At 33.5% G+C, this 22180-nt stretch overlaps 5 protein-coding genes across 7 annotated transcripts; 4 read left to right on the top strand and 1 right to left on the bottom strand.

Annotated features, from left to right (window-relative positions):
• Positions 1–866: 866 nt before the first annotated feature.
• LOC105648786 (CBS / octicosapeptide/Phox/Bemp1 (PB1) domains-containing protein) lies at positions 867–7030 on the bottom strand. Its single transcript, XM_012235289.4, has 15 exons — positions 6665–7030; positions 6351–6539; positions 4811–4979; positions 4570–4702; positions 4307–4477; positions 4096–4174; positions 3882–3995; positions 3673–3739; positions 3419–3524; positions 3265–3323; positions 2758–2867; positions 2539–2672; positions 1765–1850; positions 1571–1660; positions 867–1334 (listed from the first exon to the last, which is right to left on the bottom strand). The coding sequence occupies exons 2-15, from the start codon at positions 6485–6487 to the stop codon at positions 1155–1157; spliced, it is 1635 nt and encodes a 544-aa protein (XP_012090679.1). The 5' UTR covers positions 6488–6539; positions 6665–7030; the 3' UTR covers positions 867–1154.
• A 1704-nt stretch (positions 7031–8734) lies between these two features.
• On the top strand, positions 8735–9328 carry LOC149492950 (uncharacterized). Its single transcript, XM_089715596.1, has one exon. It carries the CDS (start codon positions 8992–8994, stop codon positions 9199–9201), a length of 210 nt encoding a protein of 69 aa, XP_089571722.1. The 5' UTR covers positions 8735–8991; the 3' UTR covers positions 9202–9328.
• A 1341-nt stretch (positions 9329–10669) lies between these two features.
• Positions 10670–13638, top strand: LOC105648784 (uncharacterized). Of its 2 annotated transcripts, none has more exons than XM_012235286.4 (2): positions 10670–11384; positions 13080–13638. In XM_012235286.4, exon 2 carries the CDS (start codon positions 13115–13117, stop codon positions 13322–13324), a length of 210 nt encoding a protein of 69 aa, XP_012090676.1. In that variant the 5' UTR covers positions 10670–11384; positions 13080–13114; the 3' UTR covers positions 13325–13638. The 2 variants fall into 2 exon arrangements, with proteins under 2 accessions (XP_012090676.1, XP_089571809.1); XM_089715683.1 differs by lacking the exon at positions 10670–11384 and adding an exon at positions 12814–12986.
• A 2080-nt stretch (positions 13639–15718) lies between these two features.
• On the top strand, positions 15719–18206 carry LOC105648782 (MADS-box transcription factor 15). 2 transcript variants are annotated; one of them, XM_012235284.4, is made up of 7 exons: positions 15719–16014; positions 16123–16201; positions 17113–17174; positions 17252–17351; positions 17514–17555; positions 17645–17686; positions 17777–18206. In XM_012235284.4, exons 1-7 carry the CDS (start codon positions 15833–15835, stop codon positions 17870–17872), a joined length of 603 nt encoding a protein of 200 aa, XP_012090674.1. In that variant the 5' UTR covers positions 15719–15832; the 3' UTR covers positions 17873–18206. The 2 variants fall into 2 exon arrangements, with proteins under 2 accessions (XP_012090674.1, XP_012090675.1); XM_012235285.4 differs by having other exon boundaries at positions 15720–16014; positions 17783–18206.
• A 1336-nt stretch (positions 18207–19542) lies between these two features.
• Positions 19543–21102, top strand: LOC105648781 (gamma carbonic anhydrase-like 2, mitochondrial). The gene is made up of 2 exons (XM_012235283.3): positions 19543–19976; positions 20555–21102. Exons 1-2 carry the CDS (start codon positions 19607–19609, stop codon positions 20929–20931), a joined length of 747 nt encoding a protein of 248 aa, XP_012090673.1. The 5' UTR covers positions 19543–19606; the 3' UTR covers positions 20932–21102.
• Positions 21103–22180: the final 1078 nt, after the last annotated feature.

Genomic DNA, 22180 nt, shown 5'->3' with positions numbered 1-22180 from the left:
TTTAAAAAAAAAAATCCATTTCTTTCTCTCCTATGCTTCCTTATCAGTTCAAATGAGAGATAATGCCTCACATGTAAGGCGGTGCTGAAATGGAAAAAAAAAAAATTATTTGGGAACACCAATAAAATAAAATATTTAGCATTTACAAATTAAGCAAGACAATGAGACGCAGTGTTGCGCTTCTTATTTATTTATTTTTTTATACCCTGTAATTTGTGGAGATTCTCTTGTTGAAAATTCTCAAATATTTGATTATTTATTTATTAAAAAAGCAATAAAAGGAAGTCGTTACCGCTAATTTGAATTTTATAGAATTATGTTCAATTTTTAAAATTAAATTAAGACATTTTTTTAAAAATTTCTGTAAAATTATTGATTGGATTGGTGACAAAAATTTTATAAAGAGATAATTGTAATCCTGAATAAGTAGATTATAGCTTTCAGTATATGTGTAAACGCGGGAATGTGAACGCAACTCCTTGGTAAAGACATCAATCAGGGAAAAAACAGTCAAAAAAGGATGGGGTCCACTGCACGCACCGACAATTTAATTCTGGACTTTTTTGGGAGTTGAATGAAAGGCGTAATTACATTGCCCATCACGCGCTTCCGCCGCTACTCTCGCCACCAACTTACACTGCTACTAAATAAGTAGAAAATCAGATTTAAAATGTTGGCACCTAGCAATTTGCCAATCCCCAAACAAACTGGAAAATGTTGCTATCAAAAATTAATACTCCACCGTCCGAATTCCAAACTCGCAATTAAAGAAAAATGTAAAATTGACCAGACTAGGGTTCAAGGAATGTACTTGCTGAGGCATGAGGGTTTAGTCGTAAATAAGAATGATTCTCGACGAGAGAGAATTTCCAAAGTCAAAATTGTATAGTGCAAAGTGGAAACTGGAGCGGCACAATAATTTATTTTCTATACATCAAAATTCTCCAACCTGTATATCTGAAAAAGAATACACAGCAGTAAGTCCATACATGTCAAGTGTGCAGTGCAGCACCCAGCACCAAGAATTTTAGTTTTTTTTTTCTTGTCCATTTGTACTTCTACAAGAACACATTGTCAAGCAGAAGAAATGCTGTCACGATCAATTCCACTCTTTCTCAATTTAATTCAGGTAAATTGATTTGTATTCCGACACATTAGTATCCGGATCTTCGCAAATATGCAAGCACGCCTAACCCAGCAACCAGAGCAGCACCTGCTGCTACAGCACTGTATGCAGCAGCCCATGCATCTGTGTGTGTGTAATCTAAATCTCCTGAACTAGAACCACCTCGGCGACCATGTACGCCAGAATAATCTAAATGCAACCTCAGACCCTACAAAAATTCATTATGATGTTAGCGACCGCAGAGTTTAATGGTTTACAAAGAAGAAGAATTCCTTGAAAAGGGATCTCTAGTATATGAAGGATATGAGTTTCTACTTCTGTTTGCAGGGTAGAACAAGGACCAACTCCCTTTTTGTCTTCTAAGTGAAAGGAAAAGTTATCCCATCTCATGCTTCTTTTTTCTGACAAAAAGCATTACAAAACCTATAAAAAACAGAACCATACCTTCAAACCAGCTGATTTTGCATGATCGACAGCTGTTACAAGATCACTATCTGACTCCAGAACAACTTTGTCATGATCTTCATCTTCATACTTCAGAGTGCAACCACAAGTTAGCATGAAACTAAGAAATCAAATATCAAGAATCCCAGCAGAAGAACGTAAAAATATGACCATATGAAGTTCATAACATGTACCAAAATTTGAGGCAAGTTGTTACGGTCAATGTCATCCCCTAGTCTCTGAAGTATTGAAGTTATTAAATCTGTTAAACTCCGAGTATCTGGTACAAAATGAAACCATCCATCAGATCAACTATCTATTATATAAGGATGACTTAATATGCGAAGCATCCCATATTTGTGTGCTCTAGGAAGAGTCAACATATGCAACCTTCCTCCTGCTTTTGAAAAAAAGGCTATTTCCATGACTTGAACCCACGATCTCCAAGAACCTTATCATTACACCAATACCGACATTTATCAACTACCTATCTATGAGAATCATAATTTGATTAAGAAAGCTCCCATGGTTATGTCGGCATTTCAATCTCCTAAACCAAATGCCTCGACCAATCATGAAAGCCAAAGAAAAAATAATATTTCAGCCAAAAACAATATTGTTGTAATGCTTGCTTCTTAAGGCAAATCACCTGGCTAGCCACCCTCTAATCAAATATCTATTCTATCAGAATCATCATTTGATCTAGAAAGTGCCCATCATTTTGTCGGAATTTCAATCTCCTAGACAAAATTCCTTGACCGATTATGAAAGCCAAAGCAAAAAAATATTTCAGTCAAAAACAATACTGCTGTAATGCATCGCTTCTTAAGGAAAATCACCTAGCCAAATCCATAAACTAGAAATAAGGGCTACATCCATGTCCTACATGCATGTGATACACTATATGGAAAACACACGAATAGTGATCTGATAGACTTGCATAAATGACATAAAAAAAAAAATCTTACCACAAGTAAATCTGTGCATCCGGCCCTTCTTGTCTTCAATTTTAAAACTAAACGTATTTGGCAACCCCGATGATGAAGGATAGGCAAGAGATCTCCCTGTATCTCCTTCGGAAGGTACTTTTAAGGAACCTTCACTGAGATGTCAGCAAATTAAGTGTAAGTAAATGCTGATGGAAAAAATCAGAAATCTATTCTAACAATAACGCTAAAGCATATTACCTCCGTGTATCCTCATCATCCTCATTGGGACTTAAGGCCATTGCAGAATCCCAAAACTTTTGCATCATTGTACTTGCTGCCTCATTATTTACTCCAGTAGTGCTTCCAGCCTGATTATAAAGGAATGGAAAAGAACTTTGCTTGATGATAAAGATATCACAAAATCATAACATAGCATATGTTTCTCATGAAATAACTTTCTGCCTTCAGCATGCAGGAAAATGATATCTATTATCGGATAGGCTGCATTACAAGGGGTTAGACCAGTCCCCCAACTCGTCTTATCTCAAGAGCAAGTGACATTACAATCAAAAATAGCTTGCAACCGTTGTTTATAGTGCCACCACTGAGATCATTATTCTAGTTTCCATTGTTTTGTAGAATTTATTGTCCATATTACACATTATCTATAAAGAAAGAACTGATTCTGATACACCCAGCTTATAGGGAGACAAATTATGGGCTATAGAGCAATATATAGTTCCAGAAAGGCATGACTTGACTTACCGTGGCTACTGCAGCATGAGTAATATGAATTACATCAACAACAGCAACTACATTCCCATCTGTATGCAATCAACCAGGATCATCAGAAACTAAGATGACTTAAGATAAAAGAGCATGCTCTTTATTTCTAATAGAACTTAAAACAGCATATTACCTCTGTCTACCACTGGAAGGTGCAAAAATTTTCCATCATGCATGGTATGCAGAGCATCAACAATCGGCGTATCAACAGTTGCACATTCAGGGTTAGGGGTCATGACCTATAGATAAAATCAAAAGAAAAGTTTCTGAATAAAGATTGTTTTCTTTTATCAATGACATTCAAGGGGTATTTTCTCAAAAACTATATTCATTTATTAGACAGAGCCACTTGAAGAATGATTTGAGCCACCAGGAAGACAAATATACCTTTTCCACCAAAGTGGAATCTGGGGGAAGATTTTGTGCTATTACCCGCATCAAAATATCCTTTGAACTGAAACAAAAAACAGGTGATTACATTATGTAATAACACAATAAAGGAAAGATTTCCCACTGTAAATTTTACATGAAATATTGATTGGGGATGTGCAACTTTTATTGGATCCACCGTTAAGCTCAACTGAAAAGAGACTCACGTCAAAATTCCCCGTGGTTTGCTATCAACAATCACCACTGCAGAGCTTGTTCGAAATTCAAGCATCTTCTTTGTCGCTGCCAAAACTGTTTCAGTTGGTGAAACTGTTACAACCCTGAAAGATGACACACGTATCACACTACTTGCAGACTAACTTTCCCCAAATGCTACAATAAACAATGCAATGCAATACAATAAAACAAAACATTACCTACTTTGAATTCTCTGGAACTATGGTAGATAAAGAAGGCCTAAACATCCGCTCTCTAAGTGTCTCGATGAATGTATTAGGTCCTGCATACCAACCAAAAAAACAGCGTTGGCGGGAAACTAATTGAACAAATCTGCAGTACAGTATATAGTGAAAGGGTAGCCAAAAGAACTGCAAGTAGTCCAAGGTTAATCATAGCAACATTTTTCACCAACCAGAAAAAGATGTCCCCCAATTTTTCTCTACACCTTCAACTGCTGCAGCAATTGCCTTTCCTTTCTCAGCTGCTCTTTCCATGCGAGCAATTGCATCATATAAACATTTTGCTATGTCAAGTAATGCAATGACCTCTCCATTTTCAACAACAGGCAAATGTCTGAATTTTCCTGTACATATTACCAAAATTGGAAGCATCATTAACGGGTTAAGATATGCAATAGCACAATATAGCTGTTATGATTTTCAATTTTCTACCAACCTTGAACCATCTTCTGGAGAGCTTCCACAGCAAGAGTGTCGGAAAGAACAAAAACTGGGTTCCTGGTCATAACTTTAGAAATGGGTGTTTCCTCAAGATTAACTTCACGAGCAATAACTCTTGTTGCTATATCCTACAACAAAAAGGGAGTAGCACACGAAATAAATGTATGAAGGTAAATACACCAAAGGAATGTGGATTTATTTTTAGCAATCTACAATGTAAAAACTCATAACCGTACCTTGTCTGTAAGAATTCCACAAAGTAATGCATTTGAGTCGGTTAGCAATAGGGCATCAACTCTACGAGCAGCCATACGACGGCAAGCATCATAAATACTTGTGCTTTCAGGTACTGTCAAGGCCTTTGACAGGCGCAGTCGTTTTACTGTACGCTCACCAGTTAATCCCCTGTTTCAAATGCACATGTAAATAGAAAGCTAGATTATGTATTAAGGAGGTACTAGAGTAGCTGTGTATGTGACTGACTAGAAATTATGGAATGCAACTCCTCATGAATATGACTTAAGGCATAATGAACCGTTTTGTATATTGACCAAGCTACCAACTGGTTGGGATGTCAAACTATATGCACCTTTCAAGAATATACTAAGTGGAAACGAAACAAATAGCCATAAAAAGCTCTGATCAGAAATAGACAGTAAATACCAAGCACATGCATCCAAAAATGAAGTAGCAGAGTAATTGATTATTTAATGGACTTATTATCTCTTGCATCTCAACACTGTTCGGTTGAGTTGACTGGAAAGGTAGGAGAGGAAACAGTGCTATTGATTGCTTCATCTTTTTTTTTTTTTGGGGGGGGGGGGGGGGGGTGATATGGATGAATGATTTTGAAAATATTCCCTACTTCTACCAAAACCCCATAGTATACTTGGATAATTAGAGGAAACAAGTAAAAGGTAAATAGCATATGACTGCATATTCATTAAAGCTGCACTTGAAAACTCTTCTTCAAACACAAATAAGGAATACACTTCAATTTACTTGTTAGATCATCCTTTTCCTTTCTTTTCCACGTTATACACAAACAAGAGAAAGGTGATAAGAGATAACCTCAAGGACCTGTTTGATCATTGGAAATGAGAGGACTGGAACAAACCATGAATCTAATCCACCTTGTAATGATCTGTTAAACTGGAATGGACAGGATTGGGAATGATGAATCAGAAATGAAAATCACTTCACTATTTTGATTTTCTTTACCACATAGGAACCGTGTATTGTAAACGGGAATGCTCTTTCTTCCACTGACATTCCTTCATTTGCAGTAACCAAAACCACAATGAATTGCTGCAACTTAATCTATAAATTTATTCTTTTGAACCAGAAGTTTTTTGTTTCACTTTGATAAATAAATAATATGATAGATTCATTAATGCAATTGACACTAGGTAACAACCTTAATATCCCCTAATTCTGACCACCTTTTCTCTCTCAAACTTAAATAGCTTCCTTATCTCGTAAACCAACTATCATTTCAATCAAATCAATAAACATATAGAATGAATAAGTGGTTTTTTTAACGAATAAAACATAAGCATAATTGGCAAATTAAATACCAAAAATTCCTTGCCTTTTCCACAACATTGATTGTTCAAAACTATATACATAAAGAGTGGGGAGAAGAGAGCATAGAAACCAAAAGTTGTTGTGTAAACAAAGAGGAAATGCCAACAGAAACCAATAAATGGCAATGAATAAACAAAAGATTATTCATTCACGCAATGCTTTAGGGGGAAAAATATCACAGCAACGTACCCGGGCCGAGAAGAGTTGAAGGATTTTCGTGAAGGATCGGGGCCTCCACCATTCTCAGATGCTTTCTTCCTCCCAAGCACAGAAGATGAATTTGTCAACGACAGACTTCTCCTGGAAGATCCGCCTTGACTGGTCATCTTCGCTTATAATCCACGCACAATTAACTATCTAGAGCCCTCCTCCAAATTCCTGCGTCCAAAATCACCAAACACTGAAATTTCAATTTTTTATTTGCAGCACCAATTCCGACTTTTCATGGTAAAACATTTCCCAGTCCATTTTTAAATTTTGCGCAAAATTAAAAAGGAAATCACCTCGGCAGCTATAACAATAGCAATAAGGCAAGTGAAGATTTCAATCTAGAAATGAATATTTGGTAAAGACAGCCTCAGTCTAAAATTTCGAAATCAAAGATTTTGGAGGTAACAAAGTAGGTTAATTGTGCGATTGGCAATGAAATTTTACAGGGAAAAGTTGAAGACAATCGCAGGTCGGGATTGTTATCGGAAAATAGGATTTTCCGTAATATTCACCGACCGGCGAGTCAAAGAGAGAGGGAGACGTAACTAGGTAAGGAGAAGGTGGAGAGAGGCGAAACCCTAAAATACGGGAAGATGTGAAATTTGCTCTACGGTGGGATAGGGCCCAATGAAATTCGTGCACGTTAACGATTTAAACTGAAATTGCTCCAATTTCACAGGGATGTTATGGCTTTTTCCATAAACGGTCGATTTTCATTTGAGTTACAGGTAAATTATTGAATTTACTTCCTTACCCTTACTATGATTTTGTTTATCGGTAAATTTAGTCACCGTTGATGGATGCTAAAGACTTTTCGTATTTCCTTTCGAATGAGTGGATGTTAGTAAATATTCTCTTATTCCCATAATAGAAAAAAATTATTAGACACAAATAAAATATGTGCTTGCTATGTTATAGAATCTTATCTTTTGTTTTTCAAAGTAAGACTACGGCTGTTTTTAAGAATTGGTCTACATGGTATGTTGTGCATATATGGTGTCAACGTGTCATTAATATAGTGTCAATAATATTATTTTTAATAGTATCCATCTTTCTAATAAAAAAGTAGAATTGAGAAATTATTGATAATAAATACATATTAAATGAAGACATACAGAAAAATTGAGAGATCAATTTAATTGTACAAAGTCAATTTTTATTGTTTTATCAAAGTCAATTTTCCTTTTCCAGAGTTAATTTTTCAATTTTTTTTACTTATTTATTTTATCAAATTTGTCCAAAATAATTTAAATTTTTTATTTTTTTAGAAAAATAGTTTCTTATTATTGTGGTTTTCTATTTTAATATTTTTCATCTTTTATTTTTAATATTTTTTAGTATTTTTACTATTGAGAAGAGAGATTCAAGTTAAATATACATTTATCACCAAAATTAAATCCAATTTTATTAATATTACTTTTATTTTATATATTTATTTTACTAAAAGTATAAAAAATTTATATAGCATAACATAAATATATTTGGTATTTATTATTTATTTTTGTGAAATTAATATTTCAAGGATATTTCAGGAAATAAAAGTAAATGAATTTTCAATTATGAATTTATTAAATATTAAATTATATGAAATTCAATTGAATTACATGTTTTAAATTAATTATACCAAATATGAAAAATTCATTCACAAATGAATTATACTAGAATTCATTTATAAATGAACGGGGTGGCATTATATTATTTCTTTCTAAATTTTTAGTTAATTTTTCTTTTAATTTAAATATAAATGACTACTCCTGATTCATAGAATATTAAATTAAATTTCATTAAGGATTATATGGTAAGTAAAGCTTAAATTTTATCATATTGGATAGAAGATAATTAATTAAAAAAATTATCTTCTCTCATATCACTGAAATAGATATATATATATATATATATAAATCAATCCCCATGAGTATTTCTATCGTTACATTTCATCGATTTTTTTAAATCTAAGGGATTGATATTGACATGTCAAGACAAACAATTATTTTTCAAAATTATTAGTATACTTTTCTTTCACCACTAGTTTTGTCAAAATAAATAATAATTTTGTATTGGAAATGAAATTCGTAAGTGTGGATATGACAAGTATTGGGCCCACTATGGCCCCACATAGAATCACTGATCACCTCACGGACCACGGTCGACATCAAGTATTCAACTTTTGTGGATGTGTCTGCAGTTGGATCGATCTGCCACGTGTATGGTGAGTGCAATGGTTGAATAAAATCCCATAATTTTCTTCAGACGAAATATTGATCATCAGTTTAATATTTTAAAGTTTTAAATTCAATTTTATAAAAGATCGACAAAACTTATTTAGATGAAATTGAATTATAATAGAAAAGAAACATATGAAACATAATAGAATTTTTCAGAGGGGAATATGCTTAACCCAACCCAAGGCTCTGAAATGCATGTATAAAGTAATCGAAGGTCCCTTGCGTGAGGATTTAGTTAAAGTGATCAGGAATTCAAGGCTTTTGAGCTTCAAGTGCAAGTGGTTAGGTCAGAAACATAACATAATACACAGCATGTAGAACGAAAGTATATATATATATTAACAAACATATCAAGTATTCTTGTGGGCATTGTTTCAAACAGTTAGTGAGCAGCAATGGCGGATTGGGCACCTATATTAATAGGATTGTTGCTATTCATACTTCTATCTCCTGGGCTCATATTCCAGCTACCAGGAAGCACCAGGCATGTAGAATTTGGCAGCTTCAAGACCAATGGCAAGGCTATTGTTGTTCACACTGTCATCTTCTTTAGTGTCTTCACCATTCTCATTCTGGCAGTTCGCGTTCGCATTTACACTGGCTAATTTTGACACAGCCCGAGATGTGATCTTTTACATTTTTTTTTAAATTTGTTTTGATTTGTATCAATTTGATTGTTACTAGTTTTCTTATTGGCTTGCTATGTATTTATATAGGCAATTTTTCTCTTTCTTTTTCTTTTTAACAATTTCTTGATGCTGTGACTGATTGTTGGAAGCAAAGAGGATCAGACGATCAAAAATTTCTAAAAAGTTGGCGCTAAAGTATTGGACTGCCTTGCTGAAACGATCAACGATAAAACGAGGCAGAAGAGTTTCCTTCCAACAGGGGGAAACTTTTCCTTATCATCTATAAAAACTTGTCGTAATAATAAAAGGGGCAATTACATTTATGATATTTGACTTTCTTTTTTTTTTAAAAAAAAAAAAATTGTTTGGCTATTGATATCTGGAAAAAATTTGGAATTAACCGTATGAATTAATGATTTTTATATAATTAAGTTTAGCTAAAATTTCAACTGAAATATTAAAATGAATAATTTTATTTCATTTATTTTTCTGGATTATTTCACTTATTTCTTTTTATTTTTTCCTCTCTTTTTTGTTTTAATATTGTTTTGGAATAAAAAAAATTAGGTATAAAGAATTTTTAACACTTGTTTCAAAAAAGAGATATAAGGAAAAAAAAGAGAAAAATAAAAGGATGCGAATTGAATGGATATTTATATTTGATATTTATTGAGTAAAATGATTCATTTTAATTTTTCATGTATAATCCAATTAAATGCACTTAATTGCAACATTTTTAATAGTCTAAACACTTAATTATAATTTGTTTTTCAAACACTAAAATTAAAAACTAAAAAAAAAAAATAAATACCATAAGTATAATTAATCCAGAAAAATATTCCAAGAGGAGGATAGTGCGAGTCTGCGTGATGAAAAAAATATTACAGACCGTCTTATTAAATTTGGATTGGTCCGCTAGAGTATTAGAATCTTGATACCCAAATGTTTCTTTGGATTGGGCCTAATAGGAAATGTGAGGAGTAATTAAAAGAAAATAAAATGAATTTTATTTTAAACGTAATGGTTTACATTCAAATATTTTAATCTAATGATTAGCACTTTTCCAAATATTACTACTGTTCCATTTTATTTTGATCAAGAAAAAATGTTTTGTAATTCTAGAATATTCTTCAAAAAATAATTTTATAATGATAGAACATCCTGTTTGCCAGTTAGAAATTGGTATGCATGGCATTAAAAATGTTACAATAAATAACAATATATATTTGGAAAATTTTACGGTATCCAAATGCTGTTGGGACAAAAAAATGTAAAAGAAAAAAGAAAATGAATAATTATGTAAAAGAAAAAAGTTCTCTCTCTACCATGCGATCCATCCAATTCAATTGCAGAGGTGAAGGAAACTCTCGTGCGCTCGTCCTTGCTTAAATACAAATTGTATGGTTTTGAGTACGTATATAAAGCTCGCTGAACGGACTTTTAATGTGTTTGGTCGGCGAATTACTTTTTTAGGATTATCGTGTTTTTCTTTGTCATTTCTAGCTTTTCCGATCCTCTGCCATTTTTGTCTCTTAAGTTTCCTTTTTCTCTATCTTCTCTGTCTCTGTTGTTTTTGGTACGGTACTCTTCCCTTGATAAAAATAAAACTTAGATGAACATCAATATTGACTGTGCTGTGTTTACTGTTCAGCATTTGCTTTTCGTGTTTTTGCCTTTTTTATACTAACGTAATTGCTTAACAAAGGTACAAATCGCCGTCGTTTCTAGGTCATTTTAAGCTAAAGATTAGCTCGTGAGTACCAGGGTTTATACCCACATTTGAAGTCAAATCTGAACCGCTGATACTCTAATCTGACGGTTGGTGTATTAGAATTCTTTTCAACTTATGATGTGATATGATGGACGCAGATTACGGTATCTTAGAGAGAGAAAGAGACGCTTCTTTTCCAGAAGAACATCATGTCCATGGCGGTTTAGTGCTCCGAGTCCGACTCGCTATTTAACTGAGTTATGGATCCAAAGTATTGATCCATTAGACTTCTGCATCTCTTGTTTTCCGGAGAATAAAGAAGTTATTTGGTTTGAAAGTAAGAGATTCATTTTCAAAGGCGAGGGACTTTTCAAAGAACAGATTAGCCGTCGTGTTGCTTCTATTCCTCTTCATAGTGCTAATATTCATGCTTCCGCTTTTTTTACAGGTGCGTATATTACAAAACACTAATATATATCTCCTTCATTATATGTCCTTGGATCTAAGATATTCCCTGTGTTGGTGTGGTTAGCTTTCAATTTTTTTTTTTTTTTTTTAAATGGATGAGAGAATTCTTTGGCGCAACTCTTTCAACATGTCTTTCCCTTCCTTCAATAACTTGTTCAAAATAACTTTAGATTTGATGAACATTGATATCAACTGTGCTGTGTTTACTTTTCAGTATTTGCTCATTCGTGTTTTTGTCTTTTTCATGCTAACCAAATCGCTTAATCCTCATACAAAACGCCATCGTTTCTTGGTCGTTTTAAGCTAAAGTTTAACTTGAGTCCTAGGGGTTTATAGCCACATTTGAAGTCAAACCTGAACGGCTCTAAGCTCTAACTTGGGTCGTTTTGGCTCGCAGCAGCATCCTCTTTGTCATGCTGCTTACACTTTCTTTGTCTTGTAGGGAGGGAAGTAGAATCCGTTGTGTCATCTGCATTTTTCTTAGAAAGGAATTGTCCATTTTCCATATGTTTTTTTTTCTTCACACTAGTGGCAGAGTAAGAAAAAGGAAAGCAATAGCAATTTTAATCAAGAATCATCTTCAAAGAAGAAACACAAACAAGAATACTTTTTTGAGTTATTGTTCAGATAAAAGAGTGGCAGAATAAGCAAAAGGAAAGCAATAACAATTATAATCAAGAATCGCCTCCAAAGAAGAACTTTGTTAATAAAAGAAGCAAATAAGAATTCTTTTGTGAGTTCTTGTTTGGATTTATAGAGTTATAATATCTCATACTACTGGGAATTGAATTAAACTACACTACCGGGTCTGAAAACCTAATCCTAACTAAAATAAAACTAAATAAGTCCTGATTAGAATGGGACAGAGAAAAAAATTATTATTATGTAGGAATACGATGAAAAAGAACTCCTTTCTTGGCCACAAATAACAAATCCAACTACTGGTTGAAGTGCTATTTTGCAACCCCGATTTCAAACTTACCGTAAGAAAAAAAATACAACTTTTGAGATTGTTATGCAATGAAATTCATTAGCCTCAGCCCCAAATCTAGGCGAACTCAAATACTCAGAAATTCAAAGACAAAACATAGCTTAGTTGACATGAAAAGCAAAATATCTTCTTTCTCTGAATTTAACAGATCGGAAAGGTTAATGACAGAAGCCTTCACTGCACATCTGACTCTCCGATAACAATTTGGAGAGGCAGTTGTGCGAAATCTATAAAATTTTCTTTTTTTTTTTGGTCTGAATGGGCTGGGCTCCCATTCCTTTATTTATGTAAAAAAAAGTGGTATTTTCAATAAATGGGCCCAAGTAACAAGCTCAGTCCAGATGCTTTTGCGTCACAACTGGGCCTCCAGAACTGGATTGAAAACTGAATATAATTTTTTAGAAAAGATAAATGTTTATCCCGAGAAAATCTGAGCCGTCGAAAAAACAATGGGGAAAATGCAGAGATGCGTTTTGAAATGCCAGTGCAACCATTAGTTGTCACGAGAAGCATCCATATCAATGCACTTGTCTATGGGTATTCTCTTTAGTTTCAGTATCTGATATATATCTCGTCTCGACTCTCGGATCGGTACAAATTTTAAATTTTGTTCCCTTTGTCAAATCCTTTGCTTAAACTTCTATTTCCAGTTCCCTTTTCCGAATTGTTTTGATCTGTGATCAGAATACGTGTTTGGAGGAAAACGAAAAGAAAAGGAGATGGCAGATTGGGGTCCAGTGATAGTAGCAGTGGTGCTGTTCGTGCTGTTAACGCCAGGGCTGTTGTTTCAGATACCAGGAAAGGGTAGAGTGGTGGAGTTTGGAAATATGCAAACAAGCGGCGCCTCTATCATTGTTCACGCCATTATCTACTTTGGCCTCCTCACTATCTTCCTTATTGCCATTGGCGTTCACATCTACACCGGCTAGTCTTTATTTTTTCTCAGTCTGATAATATCATTTCATTTTCATTTTCTGCTGTTTTTTTTTTTTTTTTTTTTTTTTTTTTTCTCTTGTTGCTGCTGTGATTTTATGGTTTTATTTTCAATTAATTTAGGGTTTCATTCATCTTGAAATGGGAAAGGCCGAAAGGGTGTGCGTGAATGAGCGATAGCCGATAGACGTTTGATTGGTGGGTCTGTGTGATTGTGATTTAGATAGTGAACCACATAAATAATAGAATATGGACTTTATTGCTTGTACTTTGCAATGTATACAAAATAAACTTTATTTTTAACTTTTTACTGTTCTTGTATGAGATTGAATCAAAGTAATGTTGTTGAAGACTAATGGTTAAAATGGAAATTTTCCAATCTTACCGCTAATTACCTTAAAATGCCTAAATTTTATTTTTCAAAAAGAAATAAACACCAAGTTTCTTTCTTAACATAATTGGGATGGGTCGGTTTCCACATGACCCAACCGACAAAATAAGGTTGGGTAGAAGTTTTCAATTACGAACAGGGAAATTGAGAAAGTGAGGTGAAATGAAGGCCCCACATCAACATGTCTAATTTCCGACACCAGTTGCTGGATACAGGGGACAATTGAAACCCCACCTTAAGTTATCACTAAGCTGCAAAGTAAACTACGTTTCGATCTGTTCTTGGTTTTGGTCCCACTCCAACCATTCAGATTCCATTTTTGCTCTCTCTAGTCATCCATTCATAATCTCAGCAACCACTGAAAATGAGAGTTGGAAACAAACTAAGGAAGTTGACTGCCATATTTATTACTACAAAGTATATTTAATCATCTTCAATTTTAAGTGTTTCAAAGTTCTTAGAAAGCAAGACAAACTAAAAACATTATCTTTTCCCCTCCTCCAATCTCCTTATCTGAAGTGAAGCCATTGTCTGAAGGAATACAAGAATCTTTTTTTCTCTATCCATTTTTCTTTTCTTTAAACAAAGATTATACCTTAGTATTTAAGCACAAAATTATAGAGTTAATAAGGAGAATTTCCGCACCTTTTGCCCCTCTTTTTGAAATGTTTTTTCCTTTTCAGAGTTGGGCATATCTCGCTATTAACCATTAAACTTGCAAAAATTGCGGTCTAATGTCAAGTGTACCTTATGAGTTATATTTATATATTTTTAGTAGTATTAATGGATTAAAATAATGTGCTGTAATAAGAATAATTTTCTTTTTAGATTTCAAATTAATAAAAATTTTTGCGATAGAAAGTATTCGAATCTTGGTCGAGGCTTATAGCTTATTATAATTATGTTGCGTCGGCTAGCAGTCTAATTGATTATTGAGTTGATGAGAAGCACAGCAGAAGTTGGATATCATCATAGGTTTAAAAGAATTAGCACCTCCGGTTGGTAATAAAAATAGCCCCACAAGTAGAAGTGTTCCTTTCCCTTATGTTGACTTGCTTTGTCCTTTCAGTGACGTGGCCATTGATATTTTGAAATGTTTCATGTATGTTTTCTGGAGAAGCTTCATGGTATTAGCCTTAACAAAAAAAATAAAAGGAAAATTTTTCTTATTCAAATAGAAATAATTATGAGATATGCTAACTTTTTGGATTGTGTTATAAAATACATTCCACTCCAAATTATCCTTAACAGCGTAATCAATCAATCAAAAATTTCTTAAAACGTGTCGATCTACCACGGGATTGTATGGAATTTGACCTTGTCACTGTTTTTCACGTGTCAAGCATATGTCTATCTAAGGAAAATTGCTAACACCAGGGCGCAAGCTCCACGTGTCAAGTAGTACTTCGTTAGGCTGTATTGCCCTTAGTAGTTCGTACTTATTTAGCAAAAATTATGTCCATTTTCTCCCCCTGAAAGCTAATTAGTTTTTCTATTAAATTTTATTACAAAAAATATATATTTTTATTTTTCTAAACAATTCAATTGAAAAAAATATATATATTGTCAAGACAAGTTAAAAGTGTAATCTCTATTTACCATGAAACAGAGTAGTCATATTGCTGAAGCTTTGTTCCTTGTCTTGTGTTGAGAATGTTTAAGTACGTACCTCTTGAAATTTGTTTTGCAAATGTACTAAATTCATTTAATAGTCATATTTCACTACATATTACTAATTGCAAATTAGAAAAATAATTAAAACCAGGAAAGAAATGCATGCTAGAAATGGTTGATTTTTTTTTTTTAAAAAAAAAAAAAAGAAAGAAGAAATAGAAAGTCTTTCTTTCTCAAAGGGAAATGTCTGTTTAGTGGCGTCATGTCGCTTCATATGCTCCAAGAAAGTGCACTCATCTGTTAAATATTAATCAATGTTATTATTCTTAATTAGACATACTTAGCATTAATAATTTATATGGACAGGCAGCGAGCTTCATTATGCCATTGCATAAACTGTTTCTCTATATATAGTAATATCTTAGGTAACCCTCATTGTATGTGCCTCTCTCTCTCTTTCTCTCTCTCTCTCTGAAGTTTCTCTTTGCATGTAGTGAATATGGGAAGAGGGAAAGTGGAGCTGAAGAGAATAGAGAACCCAACAAACAGACAGGTAACCTTCTCCAAGAGAAGAAATGGCCTTCTCAAGAAAGCTTTCGAGCTTTCTATTCTTTGTGATGCTGAAGTTTGTTTGCTCGTCTTTTCTCCATCGGGAAAAGCTTACCAGTTTGCAAGTCATGAGTGAGTTTCTTCTTTGCTTCTTTTTCTTTTTCTTTAACAGTTTTTCTTCCTCTTGAATTTAATTACATGTTGGTAACTTTTGGTTACCATTTTCTTCAATGGTTGCAGTATGGATAGGACCATTGCCAGGTATCGGAGCGAAGTTGGATTGTTAGGATCAAATGATCAGCGTTCCAGATCCTTGGAGGTAATTAATTAATAATTAAATATTCTGGTCTTTAGATACACATTTTTATTGTTGATTATGAATTGATTTGACTTGACTTATCTTTTTATGGGCATAATTAAAGAATTAACTATACTATATATATTAGGGTTAATTATATATATATGTAATGTGTCTGAACTTTTTAGTTTTTACTCTATTTTGATATATAGAAGGTAAAATGTATAATTGGTATCTGAATTTAACAATTTTTTTTACAATTAAATGCATTTAGTTGAATTTTCTCATGGAAAAATCAAAATGAACTGTTTTACCATATTGCTTTACTTTATTTATTTTTCTAAATTGTTATCTCTCTCTTTCTTTTTTTAAATAATATTTTGGAATTGAAAGAAAATATTTAGAATAAATTTATGGGATTTTTTCATAATGGATGTACGATAATGATAAATTGAAAAAAATTGAAAGAGAAATTAGTCGAATGAATATTCATATTTGATATTATTTATTGAATAAAGTGATCGAATTTAATTTTTTTGGCAAAATTATCCGGCCAAATGAACTTAATTGTAATTTTGTTAATAGTTTAGCCACATGAATACAAATTGCTTTCATTCGTTAAGTAAAATAGGAAAAATTAAAAAGTTTATAATTAACATTTTTTACTATTCATGCTAGACATGTAATTGAAAGTTGTAACCTGTTTTTGGACTTTTGTGTTATATAGATTTCAACTTTTATACGACTTCTCTTTGATATGACACCCCCTTCTTTTATGTTTAAATATATATTTGTAAATATATTATTTTTATCTATTTAGCCTTTAATGAATTAAAAAAAAAAAAATCTAGAATATAATAACTGACTAAGAAGAAAAGAAACTTAAGTGTTTCTAATTTTTGAAGCTTACTTTGGATTTTGTTTGCTTTCAGTACTGGAGAAACGAGATTGAAGAGTTAAAGAGAACAATGGACGCAACGGAAACAAAAATCAGGTAATTAATTAATTAATATAATAACCTCCAGCTGGTCCTGTATTAATTAATTAATTAAATGTTGTAATTTTAATTAGGCACTTTTGTGGAGAAGATATATCGAAGTTGGGCATGAGAGAGTTAAAGCAGCTGGAGAGGCAATTAAGGACTGCGATTGAGCGTATCCGCTCGAAGATGGTACGGTAGTATTTTTATCATTATTTTAAATTAATTACAAATCTAAAAAAATGAGTTTCTATTTAAATTCAAACTCTTACTTGATTGGTCCACGTAGCACAATGAATTTGAATAAATAAATAAATAAATAAAAACTAATTTTTCGTTATAATGAATCAATAGAGCCGCATAATTTCGGAGCACATGAGCTTGGAAAAAAGAAAGGTACGTAATAACATCGCTCTTGGAATTTACTTAGATTATATAAATATTGCAACTAAAATATGAAATTTCCCCTCTTGGTTTGAACGCAGCATAAAGCATTGCAAGAAGAGAATGCTCGCCTCCAAAAAAGGGTGCGACATTAAAGTGCAATATTTATTCTAAAGCTTAAATAGATTAAGTGCTGGACTTCTAAATCTATCTTTTTTTTTCTGTATTTTGAGGTTAAGATTCATGAGCTAAATGATCCAAACGTAAGGTACTCAATTCTGGAGGCAGATGCTCTTTGCAGGGTTCTTCATGATGGAGCTGTGCAATAAACTGCTAAATGGACTGCTCCATTGGTCATGCTGATCTTTTATCCTCATGATTTTCATTATCATAAGCTTGTATTGTTAAATAAATAAATAAATAAGAAGTATAGATAAGTAAATAAATAAGTAATTGATATGAGAGCGTCAGGGACAACATCGCTTCTGTGCAGGAATTTCAGACGGGGATGTGGTGAATTCAACTACTTGAAGGGTAGATTACAGTTCAGATAGGGATAGCAGTTTCTATTTTGTATTAGACTTGAGAATTTCTCAAGATTGATTAATGTGTTCAATATATATACATACATAGTATGTTAATATGTTAAAAAATAATTGCTCATCACCTGTACAATGATTATACGTGCAGAATGGATTAATTATACATAATATATATAGGAGAAACTATTTTGTAGATTAATTAATTAATTAATTAACAAAAAGCTAGTCTAAACCGCTCTCGAACACTAGAAATGTATTTTGCAGCTCTTTCATCGATGTTTTCATTGGAGCCGGAGTGATTTATTGTCCTTATTATGATATACAACAGCAGAAGCAACTGAAGATGGATAAGGCTTCGCATACTGCACACTAGATGATGGGTTGACTGCTTGATAGAAAGACATCGCTATCTTGTGGTTTGCCTCCACTAATGCTTCTTTTTTCTCTTTGTCTTGAGTGTTATATATTTTGTGTCTTGTGAATGGCAAGACAAGTTTATATTTATAGCGTGCTTCCACTTGGATGAATCAAATGGATAAAAAAGATGGTATGATATGCTTTTTTTCGAGCAACCTGTTAAAATCTTTCTAGCAAATTAACAGGGAAAAGGGATTGCAATTTTAACCAATTAAAATGTAAAAAGGGCGGAGAGAGAACGACGGGAAGAAAGAATATATTTTATATGTAATTGGATAAAGCAGGGAAGAAAGGTGAATTACATGTACAGTAGTGCAGAAAAGTTGTTCATCTCTGTAAAAGCTTCAACTGAAAATCCAATTATTTGGTTGGCTCTTTGTTCGGATTTTACCTAGTCCAAAACATAACCAAAAGAGGCTGATACGTTGTTGATGGGATATATAACTTATCCACAAGCTTGTCCATGGCGGAGAGTCGAGTAAAGAGGTCCCAGACTCCACTTTATTCTCTCATCGGATGGAGAAGAGGAGATGATTCTCCACTTTCTTATTTTAATATTTTTTTAATTTTAATTGTAACTCTAAATTAGATTTAGAGTACAATTATTTTAAGATATTATAATCAAAAGGTTCAAAATAGGATACAGTTACAATAAGTGGAAGAGTTCAAGATATTTTCATGTGCTATTTTTATCCTAAAATATAAATCATTTAAAATTTTTATATAAAAATTAAAAAAATAAATTATATTTTGGAATAAAACTATTATCCTAAATTGACTTCTATATTTTGGAATGGAGGGCCTAATATGTTACGCCTTGCAATAAGAGACCATAGGGTTCTCTCGCGTGTGTGTGTGTGTGTGTCAAAGTTGGGTAGTTGTTTTGCTTCTGTGATCTATCCAATCTATTCGGCCTATTAAAAAGGCCGATAAAAGATAAATGGGCTTCAAACCTCAATCTACAGTACATTGAATCGGCTTAAACTTTTAAGTCTTGGGCCCAATTTATTTGGCCCAAACACTACTGCCAATCTCTCTCTCTTTCGTCGGTTTTCTCAACGCTCTGTACATTTCATTGAGTTGAAGCTTGATAACAGTGGAAAAATGGCGACTGCCCTAGCCCGTATCTCTAGAAAAGCACTAACCTCCACGATCTCCCCACAGCGCCACCTCCTTAACCGATCGTTTTCCGCTGAGGCATCAACCAAATCGATTACTCCGTCGCCGGATCGAGTGAAGTGGGACTATCGAGGTCAGAGGCAGATAATCCCGTTGGGCCAGTGGCTCCCGAAGGTAGCCGTTGATGCTTATGTTGCACCAAATGTTGTTCTAGCGGGTCAAGTCACCGTATGCGATGGAGCTTCAGTTTGGAGCGGATCGGTCCTGCGAGGCGATCTCAACAAGATCACCGTCGGATTCTGCTCCAATGTGCAAGAGAGGTGCGTCGTTCATGCTGCTTGGAACTCGCCAACAGGTTTGTTTGCTATTTTCGCACTTCTTCTTCTTATCTGATTAGTTAGGATTTTAGGCCATTTTTAGGTTTTTGTTGTGTCAAGTTGGGTTTTGAGCTTCTAATTAGTTAGGGTTCTAGGCAATTTTGAAATGTTTATTGTTGTTGTGTCGAATCGGATAAATTGTTCAATTGCTTTTTGAATGATCTTGATCTTGCTTAAACTCGTCAAATTGGGAAAGGCTTCTTTTGCCGTCGTGCTTGACATTTTTCTGTAATTTATGCGCCTGCATGTTGCATGTAAATTTCCTTCCATCTCTGCGGATAAACTACAGACATATTTGTTATTACTTGACTTTGATGATAGAAATTCCTTATTTATGCTCAGGCCTTAGGGTCACAGGTGTGATCTTTCCACTTTCTATGTGCATGTATGCGTGCCCCCTGCTTATTAATTTCTGCGGCAATTCAGTTGCAGCATTTCTCATTAAATGTAAAGTTCTTGAAGAAATACAAATGTGATTCTTTATTACGAACTCTATGGAGATGGAGAACCTCTGAATTTCCCTTTTTTTTTTTTTGGTTCTGTGCAACTTCGGCAGGACTGCCGGCAGAGACATCCATTGAAAGGTTTGTAACTATTGGTGCATATAGTCTCTTGAGGTCCTGCACAATTGAGCCAGAGTGTATCATCGGACAACACTCTATCCTTATGGAAGGTTCTTTGGTGGAGACACAGTCAATCCTTGAAGCAGGGTCTGTTGTTCCCCCAGGGAGGAGAATCCCAACTGGTGAACTTTGGGCAGGAAATCCAGCAAGGTTTGTGAGGGTTCTTTCTCATGAAGAAACACTAGAAATACCTAAACTTGCTGTCGCAATTAACGATCTTAGCAAAAATCATTTCTCAGAGTTTCTCCCTTACTCAACAGTATATTTAGAGGTTGAAAAGTTGAAGAAGAAATTGGGTATTTCTATCTGATTCTCCTGACTGTTATGTTTTTGTGTACCGGTTAATGGCAAGGGAATAAATAGCTCAAGAACATGTTAAGGGAAATTCCCATGTTTCTTTTATTTGTATTTGATTTTGTTGGCTGTTGAAAAAAGAGTTATGAATTTCAATCAAATGGGTGATATTAGTCACTGGGGAAAATTTCATTTTTTCTGTATGTCCTACACTTTGTGTGCAAAGCTCACTGAATTTGGCTGTGCTCGACCTCAATTGATGTTGGCGATCAAGAGAAATGTTCTTTTTTTTTTCTCCTGAATATAAGTTGGGATATTGAAGTTCATCAAAGCAACTAATAATTGTAGTAATTTGCGTCTCTTGTCAATGTTAGGGGTTAGATATATTATGGGAAACTCTTATTTTGAGTTGCTATGATGGTCGAGCAATGGAAACCAAGCTAGACTGATGTTCTGAAAGTGCACTTTCACATATGCTAGCTGATTTTACTAGTGTATGTAATGGGTTTCAAAGTAGTTCTCATCTTGAGTGGATTCATGTGGATCTCTTTTATATTGTGTAGATTTTACCATACAAATAATGTCAAATAGTGTAAGAAAAAGTTTGTATGGTGAGGTTTTATTTTATTAGAGAGATGCATATGGATCCGGTTTAAGCAAACATTTTCTGTTTGATGCATTTTTCAATTAGAAGCATCAATGTAGCAAAACTAGTGTTAGTAAGAATGAACGAATACCTGGTTCGTTGAACTCACCACCTCTCACAGAATTCTATAAAATTGAAATTTCATGGGTTTTATCATTGAATTTCACATTTCAGTCTTGGAATGAGGGAACAAAATTTATAGAATTAAGGGGTATTTTTACAATAAAATCAAGTCATTAAATTCTGTCTAATAAAAAGGAAAACAAAGAAAAGTGATTAATCACGGTGGTTGGGATGGTAAGTGATAGGGGTGAGCAAAATGATCAATCCAATCAAACTAAAAATTGAACAGACATTGTTTTGTAAGATCAATTTTTCAGTTTAATTCGGTTCAAATCTAATTTTTTTTTTTTTTTTTTTTAGTTCAACTCGATTAATCGGTTAAGTTAAAATTTGAACCAATCTGAATAAAAACTATAAACTCCAACTCAGTTAAATTCAATTTGGTTTTGATTAAAACTCTGGTTCGACGAAATTTTGCTATTGGATGTTGGGTATCCCTTTCTCAATCTGAATGAATTATAATCTATTGCGAGTGAATTTGGCACTCTAAACAGTT

The sequence above is a fragment of the Jatropha curcas genome, chromosome 10 (assembly GCF_041381405.1).
Source record: "Jatropha curcas cultivar XTBG-Jc1 chromosome 10, XTBG_Jcur_1.0, whole genome shotgun sequence".
Lineage (NCBI taxonomy): Eukaryota > Viridiplantae > Streptophyta > Magnoliopsida > Malpighiales > Euphorbiaceae > Jatropha > Jatropha curcas.
Note: the sequence above shows the minus strand (reverse complement) of the source record. Positions and strands in the feature narration are given on the sequence as shown.

Coding starts and splice junctions, on each gene's coding strand:
- LOC105648781 (XM_012235283.3), top strand. CDS start 19,607: ATGGCGACTGCCCTAGCCCGTATCTCTAGAAAAGCACTAACCTCCACG. Junction 19,977..20,554: donor TGCTTGGAACTCGCCAACAG/GTTTGTTTGCTA, acceptor CAACTTCGGCAG/GACTGCCGGCAGAGACATCC.
- LOC149492950 (XM_089715596.1), top strand. CDS start 8,992: ATGGCGGATTGGGCACCTATATTAATAGGATTGTTGCTATTCATACTT.
- LOC105648784 (XM_012235286.4), top strand. CDS start 13,115: ATGGCAGATTGGGGTCCAGTGATAGTAGCAGTGGTGCTGTTCGTGCTG.
- LOC105648786 (XM_012235289.4), bottom strand. CDS start 6,487: ATGACCAGTCAAGGCGGATCTTCCAGGAGAAGTCTGTCGTTGACAAAT. Junction 3,525..3,672: donor ATTCCACTTTGGTGGAAAAG/GTATATTTGTCT, acceptor TTTTATCTATAG/GTCATGACCCCTAACCCTGA. Junction 2,673..2,757: donor GATGATGAGGATACACGGAG/GTAATATGCTTT, acceptor CTGACATCTCAG/TGAAGGTTCCTTAAAAGTAC.
- LOC105648782 (XM_012235284.4), top strand. CDS start 15,833: ATGGGAAGAGGGAAAGTGGAGCTGAAGAGAATAGAGAACCCAACAAAC. Junction 16,015..16,122: donor TACCAGTTTGCAAGTCATGA/GTGAGTTTCTTC, acceptor CAATGGTTGCAG/TATGGATAGGACCATTGCCA. Junction 16,202..17,112: donor AGCGTTCCAGATCCTTGGAG/GTAATTAATTAA, acceptor GTTTGCTTTCAG/TACTGGAGAAACGAGATTGA.